The 18,971-nt window shown below is 44.5% G+C and overlaps 1 protein-coding gene across 4 annotated transcripts in view; it reads left to right on the plus strand.

Annotated features, from left to right (window-relative positions):
• LOC122938067 overlaps positions 1-16,895 on the plus strand; it is a 100,649-nt gene extending 83,754 nt beyond the window's left edge. For all 4 annotated transcript variants that reach the window (XM_044293348.1, XM_044293347.1, XM_044293350.1 and 1 more), the window contains 2 exons: positions 15,134-15,664; positions 16,653-16,895. In XM_044293348.1, coding sequence (XP_044149283.1) covers positions 15,134-15,664; positions 16,653-16,708 — 587 coding nt within the window. In that variant the 3' untranslated portion in view covers positions 16,709-16,895. The remainder of the gene's footprint in view (positions 1-15,133; positions 15,665-16,652) is intronic.
• Positions 16,896-18,971: the final 2,076 nt, after the last annotated feature.

The following is an 18,971-nucleotide window of genomic DNA, read 5'->3' on the forward strand; positions in this document are numbered from 1 at the left end:
GACAGGTGGACTGGCGAAGCTCTCCCTCTCTGGGAGTTGGAGACCATTACTCTAATGTTTCCTTGGTCTCCTTTTTTTTGTCCTTACATCTAGCGCTTTTTTCCCTGCGCTTATTCTTTTCGTTCCCCCATTCAGCTGCTATGTTTAGCGATATTTGGGGGCGATTTATTCTCTTTACTTACTGAGTTTTCCCCTCCTGGATGCCTCGGCTCGCTCAGACTCGTGGCATGGGCGCCGCCATGACCGGAAGTGACGCGCTGCCGGCTGCGGCGTCACTTCCGGTCTTTCGGCTGATGTTGTTTTTCCCTTCTGCTTAAAGCAAACTAGTTCTTGCCAGCCGGGGGTTTGTTTTCACAGGAAGGGTGGGGATATAAAGGCAATTAAGATGTATTTCTTTACCACAGTAATGTTTAACTACATATAGCTGTTACGATGACTCCTGGGGGAGTGCTAGTGGCTGGGCCCCTCCCCTGGGTGGAGCTGTTCCCTTCTTAAGCTCCCTGATAGCTTCAGTCTGTCTCTGGCTGCGCTGCTTTAACAAGCTAGCTCCAGAGTCTCCTGTGTTTCAGTTGAGAGTTTTTGCTATCTTCTGAAATCCATTCAGCCTCTATCTTTCAAAGTGCTTGACTTTTTCTCCTCTGGTTCTTTTACTCCCTTAGTTTTTTAGGGATGTTTTAATTTTCTTCTTTCGTTTCAGCTATGGCTTCTCCTAGAGAGTCAGAACAGCAACGGAAGTCTGCGGCCAAGAGGAAACACCTGGCCTGTTATGATTGCAACACGCCTCTTGACGATAGTTGCCCCTATTCCAGGTGCAACAGCTGCCGTTCTGGCACCGCTACAGAACCGTCTATGCAGGATATGTATCAGTGGGCTAAGACGTACGTGGATGACTTCATCAAGGGTGTCGTACGCCTTCTAAATGAGAGGTTACCGGTTCCCTCTCAGACTCCGATGGAGGTTGTTGCCCCCTACTGACAGACGTATGCCCCTTTCTGTGGGGTCAGTGTCCTCGGATGAGGAGGAATCAACTTCATGTTTCTTTCCACCCGAAAAGACACAGAAGCTTCTAAAGTCAGTCTAGAAAATTCTCTAGACGCTCCCATAAACCCACCAGGGAGGCAAAACCCTCCTGACTATGGGCCTCTCAGAGGCTCTTGGATAAACCCTGCTACCCCTGTCGTTACGCCTCTGGATTTTCCCGTACCCCTCCCTCACCTCCCTGTAGGGAGTCGTCTTTTTTCCAGCATGTTTGGGCCCAGGAAATCTCAGATCCCTGGGTCCAAAGCATAGTAGCTACGGGCTATTCCATAGACCTCGTTTCTCTCCCCCCCCCCCCCCTTCCCCCAGAAAGATTCATCGCCACGCGCAGTTTTTTGCCGGCCAGACAAAAGATCCTAGAGTCCTATATCCAGGGCTACATTTCCAAGGGAGCCCTGGAGGAGGTACCGGCAGGGGAGAGGGGTCTAGGGATTTATTCTCCAGTATTCCTGGTAGCCAAAAAGACAGTAGATCTCCGGATGATCATAGATTTGAGATTCCTCAATCGTTTCGTAAGGAGAACCAGGTTCCACATGGAAACCATAAGGTCAGTCAGCCACCTCCTCAGTCCTGGGGACGTGATGGCTACTCTGGACCTCAAGGATGCTTACCTCCACATCCCGATCCATCCTTCCTCCCGGAAATTTCTCAGGATTGCGGTCCAGATGTCAGGAGTGAGCAGGCACTATCAATTTGCCGCCCCCCCCTTCGGAATCTCATCTGCCCCCCTTATCTTCACCAAGGTGGTAGTATCGGTGGTAGCAGCTCTGAGACTCCAGGGACTGACCATTGTTCCTTACCTGGACGATTGGCTCCTTCTAGCCTCTTCGGTCCCTTTACTTTCCCATCATCTTCGTGTCGCAATTTCCTTTCTTCTCCGCTTAGGCTGGATCATCAACTGGCAGAGTCGGGGACAATATTGGAAACTCCCCCTGGAGCAGACCCTGGTGTCGTAGGACACGCATCTCTGCCCAGATCTGCACAGATTCAACCTGACTCCCTGGAGGTTGATCAGTCCCTTCCCAGAGTGGATGGGCTCTCTAAGTCGGTCCTGAGAACTTTGTCGCATTCCAGAGCAGAGTCTACCAAGAAGGCCTACTCCCGGATCATGAGGACCTTCACCTGTACTGGTGGCGTCTGCAGATCTGCCCCTCTCTGCGATCTTACAATTCCTCCAGGATGGGTTGGATAGAGGTCTCTCCCCTTCTTCCCTGAAGGTCCAAGTTTTTGCCATCTCAGCCTGTCTCAACAGGCCATATTCTCGGGACCCGCTCATCAAACGCTTCCTTAAGGGAGCAGAAATATTGAAGCCTACGATACTGAAACCCGTTCCCCAATGTAGTTCTCAAGGGGTTAGCATCTCCCCCTTTGAACCTTTGGAGGAGGCAAGCTTTAAATTTCTAACACTCAAGGTGGTCTTTCTTCTGGCTATAACCTCAGCCAAAAGAATTTCGGAGCTGCAAGCTTTCTCCGCTTTACACCCATACATCATTTTCTTACAGGACAGAGTCCTTTTAAAATTTCTACCTTATTTTAGACCTAAGGTTCCAACTTTTCAAAATATCAATCAGGTAATTTCTCTACCTGTATTATTCTCCGCCTCCTCCTCTGATGTTCCAGTCCGACATCCACTGGATATATCGAGATGCCTCCAGATCTATGTGGATAGATCCAGAGAATTCAGGATAGATGAGAACCTCTTCATCCTGTTTGCCGGTAAGTCTAAAGGCCGTAAGGCGTCTAAAACTACTATTAGTCGCTGGGTCAAGGAAGCCATTAGGGAAGCTTTCACCTCCCAAACCTTAGATCCTCCGGAGTTTGTGAGGGCCCATTCTACTAGGGCGTAGCTACCTTTGTCGCGGAGAGAAGTCTTCTCCCCCTAGAGTTGATCTGTAAGGCGGCTTCCTGGAGCTCTGAATCAACCTTCATCTCTCATTATAGAATAGATGCTAAGGTAGCAGAGTTTTCGGCCTTTGGCCAGAGAGTTCTTACTTCTGCCGGGCATGAGGACCCTCCCTAGGGGATTCTTCTTGCTATCTCCCCATCTGTGCTGCTGGTAGGACGTAAGGGAATCGTTAATTTCTAACGATAATTTGTTTTCCCTTAGTCCTAACAGCAGCACACAAATTTTCCCGCCCTAAGTACTTTTCTTGGTATAGACACGCTGGGCTGGGGGGGGCGAACCCCTCCCTTTAAGGGAGCTGGAGTTCTTCTATTGGTTATTCTTTGGGCTCATTAAAAATTCCGCTGGTCCTACCAGTCCACGGGGGGCAGTTAACCCCATCTGTGCTGCTGTTAGGACTAAGGGAAAACAAATTATCGTTAGAAATTAACGATTTCCCCTCATCAAGCCATATACAATTCCCCCTACCCCCCAAAAAAAAAGTGGGTATCACTGTGTCTGTAATGACATGATTTATAAAAATATCACATGTTCTACCCCGTTAGGTGAACGGCATACAAATACAAACGTTGCCAGAATAGCCATTTTTTTGTTACCTTGCCTCAATAAAGAATAATATTGCGTGAAGTAGTAAAGAGTACTATGTAAACCAAAAATTATTTCAATGAAGATGTCAACTAATCCTGCAAGTAATGAGCCCCCCACACAAGACCATCGCCAGAAAAATTTTAAAATATACGGCTTTCAGAAAATGACTCAAAAACATGATTCTTTCTGTTCAAAAATGTTTTTATTGGGTAAAACTGAACAAAAAATAATAATAAAAATAGACCTATTAGGCATCGTTGCGTCCACAACATGATCTATCCCGTCAGGTAAAAAAAAACTATGCTAGAACAGACCTTTTTTGGTCACCTTGTTTCCCAAAAATCATAACATCAAGTGATCAAAAAGTCATATGTATCCGAAATGCGACCAATGAAAACGTTATCTCAACCCACAAGGAGCCCTTACACAAGACCATTGCCAGAAAATTTTTAAAAATGGCTTTCAGAAAGCGAAAACTATATAAAAACTATGAAAAAACTGCATAAAATTGTTATCTCTGTAACCTCAGTTTTCCCCCACACCGTGTATTCAGCGATAACAAGACCCAAAATCAATGGCAGAGTTGCTGCCTTTTCATTATTTTAGTTCCCAAAAAGCTAAAATAGAACCAATTACAATTCATTCCTCAAAAAAATAAGCCCCCACACAGGTCAATCGAGAGAAAAATAAACATATGGTTCTCAGAAAATGGCAGTACTACTGCCCCAGAGGCTGTTCACCAGCAACATGGTGCTTGTAAACCAATCCTTTAAAATATGTGCTGCAAAAGCCAAAAGTTGGCCTTTCCATCTGAATAAAGCAACATACCCAAACAAGCAGTTTTGGTCTACATTTATGGCATTTAGTTACCTAGTAAAACCACTACCAGTGTCTCAGATGGTACGCTGGGCACTGAAATGCCGTATCTATGGAAAACTTGCAATTTTCATTTTGAACCTTGCCCTGCTCACTCCATTCTTTGACAAAGGACTTGAAGGGTGTAGTTCACAAAATAGGGTCACTTATTGGGGGTTTCCATTCTACTGGTACTTCATGGGCTCTGCAAATGTGATGTAATGCCCACAATCCATTCCAGCAAAATCTGTGCTCCAAAAGCCAAATGGCGCTCCTTCCCTTCTGAGCTCTGCCATCTGCCCATACAGCAGCTTATGTCCACATTTATGGCATTTCCATACCCAGTAGGAGCAGGCTATCAATTCAAGTTGTGTGGTTTGAGTCTCAGATGGCACCAGGTGGGCATAACATATTTGGCACTGAAATGCCATATATGTGGAAAACCCAAAATATTCACTTTGCACGGTCCAATGTGCATTCATTTCTGCAAAATACCTGTGGTGTCAAAATGCTAACTCTACCCTTTAATACTTTGAGGGGCAGAGTTTCAAAATTGGTTCACTTCTCAGGAGTTCCATTTATTAATTCACTCCAGAGCCTCTACAGTTGTCAGCACAAGATATGTAAATCACCACATTAGACCTCAAATGCGCATGGTGCTCTTTGACTCCTGAGCCCTGTTGTATGTCAAAATTTTAGACAAAATAGCCAAAAGATTAGGCCCACATATGGGGTGTTTATAAATACAGGAAGCACTGCATAATAATAAGAGAGTTGACCTTTCAAACATATTGGGCACTGAAATGGCATATGTGTCAAAATTTAAATTTTCACTTTGCACCACCTGCTGTGAATTCATTTTTGCAAACCATCTGTGGGGGTCAAGATATTCATTACACCCTCTGATAAATTCTGTGAGGTTTGTGGTTTCTAAAACGGTGTCACTTCGTGGGGGTTTCTATTTTTACTTAAAGTGGTTGTCTCCCTTAAGACATTGGTGGTATATTGCTAGTATATAGAGAGAAAAAACAATGCAACAGCTCTCTACAAACATGAATAAAGTACAATAATGCCATAGTTATAGAAGATATTCTGGTGCTAATGCTACACTTATTTTGTAAATTTGAGATTCTTGGCAAATACATTTTGTACAAAATTATTTGGGCCTGTCTGTTGGCGTCCAGGCGATCTCTGTAAGACTATAACCTAACACTAAATACTACCTGTTATTTGCAATACTGGCCGCCATAAAATTCAGGGAATGCAGGTTCCACATGCATGCTGGGTCCACTCTGCCTTTTACCATTTTTGGTGCCATAATGTCGTCCATTAAATCCAGGGAATGCAAGTACAAACATGCATGCCAAGCCCACTCTAGATGTCAGATGGCTTCCAACGAATGCAAGGAGAGCATGCTACAGATTTATACTTGCACTAATTAAAATCAGCCTATGGGGCAGACAGGCTGTTCAAGGATGGAAAACTAACTGGAGTCAGCCACACCTCCAGCTCAGTACAACTGCAAGAAAAAGGAGGTCAGTCAGCACATAGAATATCTTCTATATTTATGGCATTATTGTACTTTATTTGTGGTTGCAAAGTGCTATTGCATTTTGTTTTCTTATCCGTCTCATTTGGGGGGAGAGGCATTGACCATGGGTATAGCTGTTGCCACTAGGAGGCGGACACTAAGCACACAAAGTGTAAGCTCCTCCCTTTGCTGCTATATCCCTTCCTGCAGAGACCAAACTAATCAGTTTTAGCTTAGTGTCTGTAGGAGGCAGACCTTCCTGCGTTGCAGGTCTGCTGATTTACTAATTTTGTGTCTTTTTTTTTTCTAGCGGGAAGCTTCAGGCAGTCCAAGTAAAAACTGCCTGCACTCCGACCCAGGCGACGGGAGAAAAGGGGGTCACCCAAACCCCCTGCTCGTTCCCTTTCTCTAGAAAAAAAGGAGGACCAGAGGTCCATGTAAAAACCTCTGTCTCCCGCCAGCAAGCGCATCACCACGGCAACCCCAGTGAAAGTCCCCTCTGTTTCCGGGCAACCCCAGTGAAGATCCCCTCTGTTTCCGGTGTAGCATCCCTCACCAAGGGGCCGCACACCGAAGGGGCAGAAGACTTCGGACAGGTGAGTAGAGACTGCCCATAGTGCCCCCTCCAGTACCCTCTCCTCCCCCCATGTGGTCGCCCTAGGTAATATGGGCGGTAATGGGAGCCCCGGTAAAGTTTAAATGGTACCTGGTGTAGGGCTCAGGGGGCTGCTCCTGCTGTGTGGCCGCACATGCACCGCTTCCTTGGTCCGGCAACGTCGTCCTCATCCCCGCTTCCACAGGGCCACCGGGGCCATTGGTAATTGATGCCCGGCTTCTGTGCGGCCTACTCCTGCAGGCCCCCCCCCCCCCATGGCTTATTTTTCCCTGGCCGGCCTAAGCGAGGGGCCGTGGCCTGATGGGCGCTGTGAGTCTGAGTCATTTTTGGGGGCGGGGCTTTTTTGCCCCACGGCAGAGGGAGATTGGGCTCCGCCCACTGCCGGGATTTAAAGTACCTGGTGGGACGCTGATGGTGTTGGCTGCTGGGAGGGACACAGGCTGGGTGAGTGTTGTTTGTCCCTTCTTACAGGGTCTAACCGTTCCCTTTTCCTTATTGGGGTGCCAGGGGTATCTTTCTGTCTGAACCAAGGTCCCGAAGCAGGCGGTCCTGTTGGTCCGTCATTTTGCCTGCGTATCATGTCGCGCAAAATTTCCATCCCCTTAGTAAGACTCCCTCTGCCTGTGTGCTGCGCCGCCATCAAGCGGCTCGGCTCCGGACCCATTGCTTCCCACTGCCCAACCTACGGAAGAACCGGAATTGGTACGTTCCATGTCTAGGGTGGTACTGGATGTCTCCAATACCAACAAAGCTATTGTGGATATATTGAGGCGTTTGTCGGCACGGCAGTCCTCTGACCGGTCCGACTCTGGGAATCGTGGGGCTCGTGCCCATTGCGGCCTCCCCACAAAACGGGCCAGAACTTCCTCCCCCAAAAGGTCCTCGGCCTCTCCTCCTGCTAGAGAGTCTCACTTCGACGTGTCCTCGGCTGAAGAGGCATGTTCTCAGGAGAGAGAGGGAGGGTCAGATGAGGATGTTGTCTCACCGGAGGGTAAGTCGCCCAAACTATCCTCCTTGGTGGACAATTTAATTACGGCAGTTATTGAGACGTTGCAGGTTGAGGATCCAGCTCCATCATCTGCCAGCGCGGATGTTTCCTTTAGGAAGTCCCATCATTCGCACAAGTGTTTCCCCAGCCACCAGGAGTTTGATTCCTCTCTCTCCAAGGAGTGGAATTTACCTGATAAACATTTCATGTTGCCATAACGCTTGAACATCATTTTTCGAAATGATTGGCTCCAACTATAGTGGACCTGTCAATTTTCCGCTTGGCTAAACATACTACCTTGCCAATGGCGGCTTCTTTTTCTGATATCAAAGATAAGAAGCTGGAAGCGTTAGCAAAATCTGCCTTTGAAGCAGTGGGCACAGTGCTACAGCCTCTACATAGGGGTGAGCAAGGCTATGGGAGAGTAGGAAAGTAATTTACGTCAGGGTCTCGAATGGGGGGGTTCCCTCAGGGGAACTTGTAGATGTGGCCCTGCAGCTCGTGCATGCCAGTGCATATATTTGTGAAGCATCTTTGGACGCGGCCAGGTTTATGGCTTGCTTGTCAGCCCCGTTGGTGGCTATTCGCCGTACCCTATGGCTCTCATGCTGGGCGGCGGATAATGCTTCAAAGCGGACCCTGACGGCCCTCCCCTTTTACCGGCGGAAGACTTTTGGTAAGCGCCTGGATGAGATAATTTCGGACCCTACAGGTGGTGAGAGCACCCATTTACCACAGGACAGGGGGGGTCTAATAAATCAAAAAAGCGGATGCCTTTTTTTCATCCCTTTCTGAGTTTTTCCAGCCCCAAGGGAGCGTCCGATAAGTCGGCCGCAGGCTAGAAGTGCAAGCCTTCCTTCAAGCTGCGGCCTTCCTGGCATTGGATCCTTGGGATCTTAATCTAGTGGTCAACGCTCTCCAATCTTCTCCATTTGAGCTATTGCAGCAGGTGTCGCTGCGCTTCCTGTCTTATAAGGTTGCTTTTTTGGTTGCAATTACTTCTATCCGTAGAGTGTCGGAACTCGCGGCTCTGTCATGTCGGTCGCCCTTCCTGATCCTCCATCAGGATAAGGTGGTCCTTCGCCCTGTGCAGTCCTTCTTGCCGAAGGTGGTGTCAACATTCCATCTAAATGAGGAGATTATTCTTCCTTCATTTTGTCCGGACCCGTCTCATCCTCGAGAACAGTCGCTCCATACTCTGGATCTGGTTAGTGCAGTGCGTATCTATCTGTCCCAGACGGCATCTTTCAGGCGGACGGATTCCCTGTTCGTGATTTCAGAGGGGCTGAGATGAGGGCTGGCAGCGTCAAAGATTTCCATTTCCAGATGAATTTGTTTGGCTATTGTGGAAGCGTACCGCGTTAAGGACCGGGCCCCGCCCTTCCGGGTGACTGCTCTTTCGGCTCGGGCAGTGGGAGCATCTTGGACGATACATCACGGGGCTTCGGTCCTTCAGGTGTGCAAGACTGCAACCTGGTCGTCTTTGCATACTTTTTGAAAGTTTTACGGGATGCACACCTTTGCATCTTCTGACACTTCTTTGGGGCGTAGAGTTTTGCAAACAGTGGTTCTCTGATTAGCAGAGGGTTGTAGTTAAGTCCACCCCCAGAGACTGCTCTGGAACGTCCCATGGTCAATACCTGTGTCCCCCAATGAGACGGATGAGAAAATTCAATTTTTTTGTAAATTCTTTATTTAGAATTTTTCAATTTTTCAATGCAATACTAGACTTGAATCAGATATTGAACAGGATACATTAAGTAAAGCGAACAACCTCGCCATGGCAATTTGTTAAGTCAAATAAGCTCAATAACCAATGAAATAACACATAGGCATATGTAGGATAGCATGAAACAACTGGAGAGACGCCAGCCGTATAAAGAAAAGGAGAGAAAGAGAGGGAAGGGACACATTAAGGAAGAAGGGAAGAGGGAAGGGAAGGGAGGAATGGAAAGGAGGAAAGGGAATAATCAACAACAAACCTCTCTCTCACGACCGGGATAAAAGAGACCTACATTCAGCGGAGTCATAGAATTCCAACCAATGATTCCAAGTTTTAGTAAACACCTTCTCAGTATGTCTTATTGACGAGGTGAGGTCTTCCATTCTCATGGTCTCCTGGATTTTGTTGATCCACATGGCTACAGAGGGAACAGTCGATTGCCTCCAGAGGCACGGGATACAAGCTCTTGCGGCGTTCACCAGATGTCTTACCACAGATTTTTTATAGGCGGATAGAGGAATCTCGCACTGATGGAGCAGGAAGAAAGCAGGCGTCTTAGGGAGGGTATATGAGGTGAATTTAGATGTAATCAACCACACCGAATCCCAGAAATCCGACAGGTGTGGACAGCTCCAGAATGTGTGCAGGATAGTGCCTCTCTCGGAGCCACAACGCCAACACAAAGGAGAGACTTGAGGAAAAATGGAATTAAGTCTAGTAGGGACCCTATACCAACGGGACATAAGTTTGAATCCAGCCTCTTGGACATTACTAGCAATAGATGTTTTGTGAATGCACGTATATAATCTTAATCTTTGTTCTGATGAGAGTGCGATATCTAGGTCTGTTTCCCACTGAGGTATATAGTTGGGAGGAGGTTGGTCGGGAGGGTTGAGTAGTAAGTTGTACATTCGAGAAAGGGTACGTCTCGACACCCCTGATTGATCGCAAAGAAGAGAAAATTCAATTTTTGTACTCACCGTAATATCTGTTTCTCTTCCGTTCATTGGGGGATACAGCTCCCACCCAGTGTTTTGTTTATGGGCCTTTTTCAGGCCTGTGATTCTGGGTTTGCACATAATGTGATTTTCTTATGTCTGGCTTCTACTGCTTTTGCACTAAACTGATTAGCTTGGTCCCTGCAGGAAGGGATATAGCTGAAGAGGGAGGAGCTTACACTTTGTGGGCTTAATGCCTGCCTCCTAGCGGCAACAGCTATACCCATGGTCAATGCCTGTGTCCCCCAACGAACAGAAGAGAAACAGATTTTACGGTGAGTACAAAAATCTAGTTTTTATTTAGTTGTGTTTCTAGCTATGGCGACCTGCACCTGCGTATTGGAATGTGCTGGCTGACCCCCTTTTTCTTGCATACTGCTAATGCAAATGCCATCAATTTCAGATGGGTTTGGGTCCCACCTCTGTGTCACAGCTGTCTCTAAAACAAAATCCCCAAAGTGAATGAGAGCACATTGCGCATGTGTGGCCACATATTTCAAAGGGAGTTCCGAAAATAACCAAGTGCTGGCTTGGCTACTTCCGCCAATCCAATTGAAGTAGATGGAGCAGTGGTTACGCTTGTGTGGTGCGCTCTCCATTGATTTCTGTGGGACTTGTGTGGTGCACTCTCCGCTGGTTTCTGTGGGACAAAAATAGCCGAGCGTGCTAGCAATATGCCAACAATTTGTGAGGTGACCCGACCCCGTAAACCTCAGAGCCTCTGTAGTTGTCGGTCATTGTAGAAATCATCAAACTAGGCCTCCAATGTACATGGTGCTCTTTCTTTTCTTAACCCTGCAGTGTGCCCAAACTGTTACCCCTTGTAAAAATGAAAAATGTGGGACTTATGCAACATTTTATTGGAAAAAATTAAATTCTTCATTATCACAGCCAAGTGTTTCTAAATTCTATGAAACACCTGTGTGTTCAAGAAGGTTAGTACACCGCTCAATAAGTTCATTGAGGGGTGTAGTTTCCAAAATGGGGTCACGTTTTCGGGGTTCCACTATAGAGTTACCTCGAGGTCTCGTCTAATGTGACATGATGCCTGAAAACCATTCCCGCAAAATCTATATTCCAAAAGCCATATGGCGTTTCTTCCATTCTGAGGCCATACAGCAGTTTATGATGTATTGCTGTATTCAGTAGAAAATGCATATCAAATTGCAGGGTCCCTTTTCTCCTGTTACCTCTTGTGAAAATGAAAAATCTGGGGCTAAAGCAACATTTTATTGGACAAAATAAAATTTTTCATTTTCACAGCCAAATGGGGGTCAATGCACTCACTACACCCCTCCAAAAAATTCTCTGAGGGGTGTTGTTTCCAAAATAAGGTCACTTTTTCAGGGTTTTAACTGTTAGGGGTACCTCAGGGTCTCCTCAAATGCGACTTGGTGACCGAAAACCTTTCCAGCAAAATGTGCCCCCCAAAAGCCATACGTCGCTTTCTGTTCTGACTCCTGCGTTGTGCCCAGTTTATAACCAAATATGGGTGATTCTGTGAACTGCAGAATGAGGGTAAATATTGAGGTTTGTTTTGCTGTAAACTCTTGCTGTGTTACAGGATAAAATGGATTAAAATTGGAAAATCTGCTAAGGAAAAAGTGAATTTTTGAAATTTCACCTCCATTTTTCGTTAATTCTTATGAACGACCTAAAGGGTTAACAAAGTTTGTAAAATCAGTTTTGAATAATTTGAGGGGTGTAGTTTCTAAAATGGGGTCATTTATTGGTGGTCCCTCTATGTCACTTCAAAACTGAATTGGTGCTTAAAAAAGTCGGTATTGGAAATGTTCTTCTAACTATAGTTGTGCGAAGCGAGCTTCAGATGCTTCATCCAAAGTCACTTTGTTCAAAACTTCAGAATAATACTGTACGAATATTTGTCTCCGTACTGTATTAGAATGTATGGACTCCGATGAGTCGAATTAGTTATTCACGAAGTCGCATGTGACTTTGTTGAATAACTTCAGAAATTGATTTTTTTTTAAGGGGAAAACCACTTTAAAACTTGAAACCGAACTCTGCTTCGCTTCCAACTAGTACCTCGGAATGCGCATGTTTATTATAGTGCATTTCCTTCTGAAATATTGGGAAAAATGGATCGTTCTAGAAATTGTTCTGATAAAGCGCATGCTTTGATTAAAAATTTAAATGGAGAGGGAAAACATACAGATTAGTCCAGCAAATTCTAGGCTGCTCATTAAAAGTGATCTTAAATGCCTTGAAGTGGCAACCAAAACCTGAAAGAAACAGGGAACTGCTGTATGAATGGATCAAAGAATAGCCAAAATGGCAAAGGCTCAGCCAATAATCGCCTCCAGAGAGATCAATTATCTGAAGTTACCAGTGAGTACTGCTACAATCAGAAGACGATTAAGTGAAGCCAAGTTACTAGCAAGAACTCCCTAAAAAAAAAAAGACATGTCTTGAATAGGCAAAAATTTGCCAAGTAACACTTTGGCCCAAAGTAAAACTGCTCAACATTTCATGGACTGATGAAAGCAAAACTCTTTTTGGGTCTAGAAGCCACGGACCCCCAAGTACTGAATCAAGTCATAGTACACTGTGAAGATGGTAAAGCATGATGGTGCAAAATTTTGACATGGGGATGTCTCTCGTGCCATTGTGTGGGGCCTATTTATCGCAGGGATCATGGATCATTTTGAGTATATCAAAATACTTAAAGAGATCATGTTGCCCTTTGCTGAAGAAGAAATACCCTTGAAATGAGTGTTTCAACACAACAATGACCCAAAACACACTAGTGAGCGAACCACATCTTTGTTACAGACAAACAAGATTGAGTCCCTTGACCTCAATCACATGGAGAACTTGTGGAGTGACAAACAATGTGGTTTATGAGTTCAGTAATTCAAGATAATGTGAAATCTCAAACATTTAAGGCAATACATTTTGTTTACTTTCTGTAAAGGATTAAAACAAATTTGGATATATTTTACTTGTTTAGATTTGGAATTGAATGTGTAGCATTTCCCGTGCATTTGCATTTATGGAAATAAAACTTATAATGATTTTGCTCTTTACTTTTTTTTTAACTCTGTGCTATTATTGTACAGTGTGTCAAGAGAAAACAATCTCTGAATCTGTTGGATAAGTAAAAGTGTTCCAAAGTTATTAGCACATATAGTGACATATGTCAGATTTTCTAAATTTGGATTGGTCTAAGGTTGAGCGGCAAACCGGTGTCAACGATATACCGCGGTATTATAAAAAAGCGATATGGCGATATCGCTGTTTCCAAATAACCGCGGTATTTGGTGATGTCATAGGAGCGGTCATATGCGTGCTGACCGCTCCTTAATCTGTGTCAGCTCGCCCCTGCATCGTGATTATATGCGTACCGTACCTATTACTTCCTGCAGCGGCCGCCCCGACTCCTCGCTCCCATATTCAAGTCTCTGCCCACTGGCCGAGCACCAGAGCGAGGAGCGCAAAGTCAGTGAGCAGTCTGTGTCCAAACCAAGGTGAGGGAAGAGGAGTGAGAGACCCTAACGGCCCAGGTGTGAGAAATAAAGGTTGTACTGTCTATGTCTTCTGCGGCCCTGTCCCTGCTTGCAAGCTGCACTGCACATGGTGATGGCACTTGATAAACTATAATGTCTCCCTGTTGCCCCCGTACAGGAGCAACAAGGAAGACATTACTGTATGGGGGCCACAAGACATTATTATACTGATGGCGGAGGGGTTACAAATTGTTGTCCCATACAGTATAATGTCACCTTGTGGCCCCCTTACAGTATAGTTCCTAAGTTCAGACAGTATGTCTCCTGCTGGTCCCATGCAGTATAGTGACTCTTGTGCCCCACTGCCTGCCGAGCGACCAGCCCATATAGTATATAATGTCTCCTTGTGGCCCGCTGCCTGCCCATACAGTATATAATGTCTCCTTGTGCCCCGCTGCCTGCCCATACAGTATATAATGTCTCCTTGTGCCCTGCTGCCTACCCACACAGAATATAATGTCTCCTTGTGCCCTGCTGCCTGCCCATACAGTATATAATGTCTCCTTGTGGCACTCATAGAGTATAATGTCTCGTTGTGGCCCGCATACAGTATAACGTCTCCTTCTGGCTGCCCCCCCACAGTATAACGTCTCCTTCTCGCTGCCCCCATACAGTATAACGTCTTCTTCTGGCCACCCCCATACAGTATAATGTCTCCTTGTGGCTGCCCCCATACAGTATAACCTCTCCTTGTGGCTGCCCCCATATATTATAATGTCTCTTTGTAGCTGCCCCCATACATTATAATGTCTCTTTGTAGCTGCCCCCATACAGTATGTCTCCTTGTACCTGCCCCCATACAGTATAATGTCTCCTTGTACCTGCCCCCATACAGTATAATGTCTCCCTGTAGCTGCCCCCATACAGTATAATGTTTCCTTGTGGCCCCAAGTGTTTTTTTTTCTTCTAAATGGGTATTTATCGCGATAAATTTCCTAATATCGTTATCATGGGAATATTTTTGATATCGCCCAACCCTAGCTTGGACCGTAAAGTGAAAACTGTCTGTGTCCTGAAGTGGTTAAAGAATGTCATTTTCTGATGACATATTCCCATTAAGCACTAGCATGTTTTTAATACCCAGAGTAACACTAGCAGTTGCCAGCTGCACTAATAAATCAATGTTTACCTCTGATTCCTCCCCATCCTTAAAAATGTATTTAGCTATTTTAACATAATGAGTAATATACTTCTGAGCATTTCACCTTTGCAAGTAGTCACATAAAACAACTTGCATGGGAATGCGTGTGAAAGAGAATGTACCCTAAAAAGGAAATCTGGATTTACTGGTAAAGTGGAATAAGTGGGGGATGTTTGGAAACCTAAATTAATTCAGAAATGATTTACATAACTTTATTTATTTTAGAATTTCAGGACAGAACAAAGAGACAGCACCAAGAGCATGATAATTGTGCAACCATGCATTCATCTCTTTTCTACATGAATGACATGGGACTCCCCCAGTATAGGTCAGCTGAAGTGTCTTCCTCATACTCCTCTTCCAGTGCAGCCACTTACACACATTTTAGCGTCCCTGAGACATTTGGTGGAGAGCTGCAGATGGTAAAGGATACACCTCCATATAGTGTCTCAGAGAATAGTTTGAATGACATTTCTAAAACGGAGACTGTTCAAGAAACCGAGTCACCAAATTCCTCCGACACAGCAGAGACCTCTAATGTAGATGCTGACAGAAATACTGCTGTTCCTGGACTATCATCTTCCACTAGTGACTCTTCACATGAACCTAGTTCTGAAAAGCCTGCATCGAGCCATTCACAAGGAAAAACATCCAAAACTCTGAGTCCTGATATACTTCAACTTCTCAAAGGAAAAGATGCCAATACCGTGACAAATATCCTCCGGACACTTTCTCCCTTTTATCCTGCTCTTCAAGGTAAGTGTTTAGAAACAACATCCACTGTCTACACCGTCATATGAATCCTGAGAAAAGCAGTATACTGTATGTATATGGCAGAGTTATGCTATTTAGGCCCACTAATAAATGCAGAGAGATTGTAATACAAAATGGCACAGCCAAATTACATCATCTTTATAAAATATTATTTCTTACATTTAAAAGGGTACAATGGATACTATTATTATAACTAGTAAGACTTCTTAGGGTTTGTTATAATGAAATATAATGATACCACACACCAAAGCATGGTTGCTCACTGGAAGGATTCCTCAATCCAGTCTATGTAGAGTTGGTATTCATGTCATTTTATGCAAATAAAGTTCAAGTTTATTTATCACAGTATGTGACAAGCTGACTATGGAATCATATGACCTCCATCCTAAAAAAAAGAAACATTCATATTTTATCCAGAATTATTGATGACCTTCAGCCAGTCCCATGTCAAAAGTGGTCACATATCTGTTAAAGATATATTCCCACTTTAGACATTTATGGCCTAGCCAAAGGATATGACATAATTGATAGGTTTGGGTCCCAGAGGTAGAACCCATATTTATCTCCAGAACGGAGGTAGCAACTTGCTGCTGCATCAAGGTACAGCATAGGGGATAACTAGCTGATTGTTGAGGGTCCAACCACCGGGACCCCGACCAATCACAAATATGAGAGTCCTGTTCCAGGTTGTGCATACACACTGGCACTCTATTCAGTCTTTATGGGTACGCCAGGTTAGCTAAGTACAGCACTCCTATAGAGAAAGAATTGGAGCATCAGTGTGCATGCATGACCTAGCTCTCCATCAGAACAGGGTAACAGGACCCCTCATTCTTGTGATCGGTGGGAGTCCCAGCGATGAGTTGGTTGTCTCCTAACCTGTAGATAAAAAATGTGGCACAACCCCTTCAATGCGGTATATTGGTGTGTTTTTTTTTTCTTATTCAGTTCTTTTTCTTTTTCCTTACAGAAGTGAACCTTGAGATTCTTGCACAGGTGCTTGTTAACACTGGGGTGCTCGACTGATGTCCTGAGATACCAGTTTATCAGTGTGGTATGAAAGCTGCATTTAAAATCCAGTAACAATTTCTTCCTGTTTAGTAACCAAGACCAAATAGAGTAACGTCCATTCTATACATTTTGTCTTAGTATTATTTTGTCCTTGCAAAGTGGATTGCTTTTATTTTAATAAAGTTTCTTGACTTCAAATTTATAATATACCATACTTTTTTATTGAAATTTTAGATGATTGTTTTTTGTTTCTAATTACATGTTCAGTGACTACTTTAATATTACACCTACCCTTTACAGTTTGAAACAAGCTGCGTATAGAGTATATTGTCTTGGGATATTTTAAAAGTGTTGTCCGCTTTTGTTATATTGATGACCTGTCTTTGGGATCGGTCATCAATATCAAATTTGGGGGGGGGGGGGCGCAACTGCTGACTCCGCTGAAGAGAACGCAGCACTTGTACAATTGCTGTGATCTCTGTTCTCTCTTCTCTGTAATTACTCCTACTCACCGCTACAATGTAGACAGTGAACTGATAGAGAGAGCACAACAAGCGTAAGAGTGTTGCACTCTCTTGAAACAGCTGATCAATGGGGGTGTTGGCCGTTATCCTGAAGATAGGTCATCAATATATCAAAAGCAGACAACCCCTTTAATGCCAGACTGATTATAGAGGTCCTGTAACCTTTCACAACATGTCTACTTTAGTAGCAACTTGCATTCCCAATAGAGAAATGGACAATTCTCATAACTTTTATTATCACACTGTCGTGTGATCCTAAATATTTTCCATTCTGTGATTGTTTCTGCCGTTCCGTCTGGGCCTGCAGTTGTAATACGCATTACCCTTGGAGGAAATCAGTTTATCACCTGAATGTTAAAGAACTAGCCCTTTGAAGTGGTAATGAAGGTGGTTCCTGGAAATGCAGCCACTCAGCCTGGAACCTCACCAAGCAGGAGTCCAGCAGATAAAAAATATTAGAGAGGGCTCACCTACTGATCAATAAAAGATATGGGTGCACCTACAGAGAAGATTCACTCAATCTTCTAAAATTAATACAGTCAGAAATAGAAAAAAGTAGGGCATACCTTCACTCAGTTACACATGGAGAGTTGAAAAACCAATATATTTATTTATTCAAGTATTATATTGTTAAAAGTACATACTAAACAATACATCTAAAGTTGATGCTTATGGACAATAAAGGGCATATAAACCATAAAAAGCATAATATAAATTGCTACTAATGTTTCTCTATATTTGGCCAATGTATCTGTGTCTGTATAAATAAGTAATGTTGTTTCTCCGGTGGGTTAAATAACCCAACTGATGTCTCAATAAGCGGTATTTAAATAGCATAGAACAGTCTAGTATTTGAATGGAATCCTCGGTATATTCACCGGGTAATACTCACTTTATATATTCAGTATAATGCTGTTGGATATCGCTGCGTGTTTGTATGGTAAACCGGTGCTACTTTTACTCGCTGTTTTTAGTTGAGTCGTGCTGGTTTTGATTGCATCACTTGTGGTGCCCCACGTGTAATGGAGTTGTTGCAGGTTGTAATGCGGTTCTTGGTTTAATTTCCAAGCGACTTGTCAGAGGCTTGTATATGGGATTTGGGATCCTCGGCACTTGTCTCTGGGTATGCCGTACTAGTCGTTGCCTGATGTAAATCCTGCGCAGACTGTTAGTTGCATGCAAGGTCAGGTCTCACTAGATCAGGCATGGCCAACCTGAGGCTCTCCAGCTGTTGGAAAACTACAACTCCCACCATGCCCTGCTGTAGGCTGATAGCTGTAGGTAGCCTGGGCATGCTGGGAGTTGTAGTTTTGCAACAGCTGGAGAGCCTCAGGTTGGCCAGCCCTGGACTTGATGATGTAGATTTCGGCTTCCCCTTTGCACAATTCTTTACCGATCCCTCTCCTTACTTGACTTAAAGTGCTTCAGTCTTTCGGTCCTGTACTTTATTTCATGGGATTACTGATCACCATACTTGTTTCAGAGTGAACTAAGACTCCTTCCTGCCAAGGTGTATAAAAATGGACTATTTTCATGGGAAAAATCAGCCACTGAGGAAGGAGTCTTAGTTCACTCCGAAACGCGTATGGTGATCAGTAATCCCATGAAATAAAGTACGGGACCGAAAGACTGAAGCGCTTTAAGTTCAGTAAGGAGAGGGATCGGTAAAGAAATTGTGCAAAGGGGAAGCCAAAATCTACATTATCTAGTGAGACCTGACCTTGCGTGCAACTAACAGTCTTCGCAGGATTTAC

Source organism: Bufo gargarizans, chromosome 5 (assembly GCF_014858855.1).
Source record: "Bufo gargarizans isolate SCDJY-AF-19 chromosome 5, ASM1485885v1, whole genome shotgun sequence".
Taxonomy (NCBI): Eukaryota; Metazoa; Chordata; class Amphibia; order Anura; family Bufonidae; genus Bufo; species Bufo gargarizans.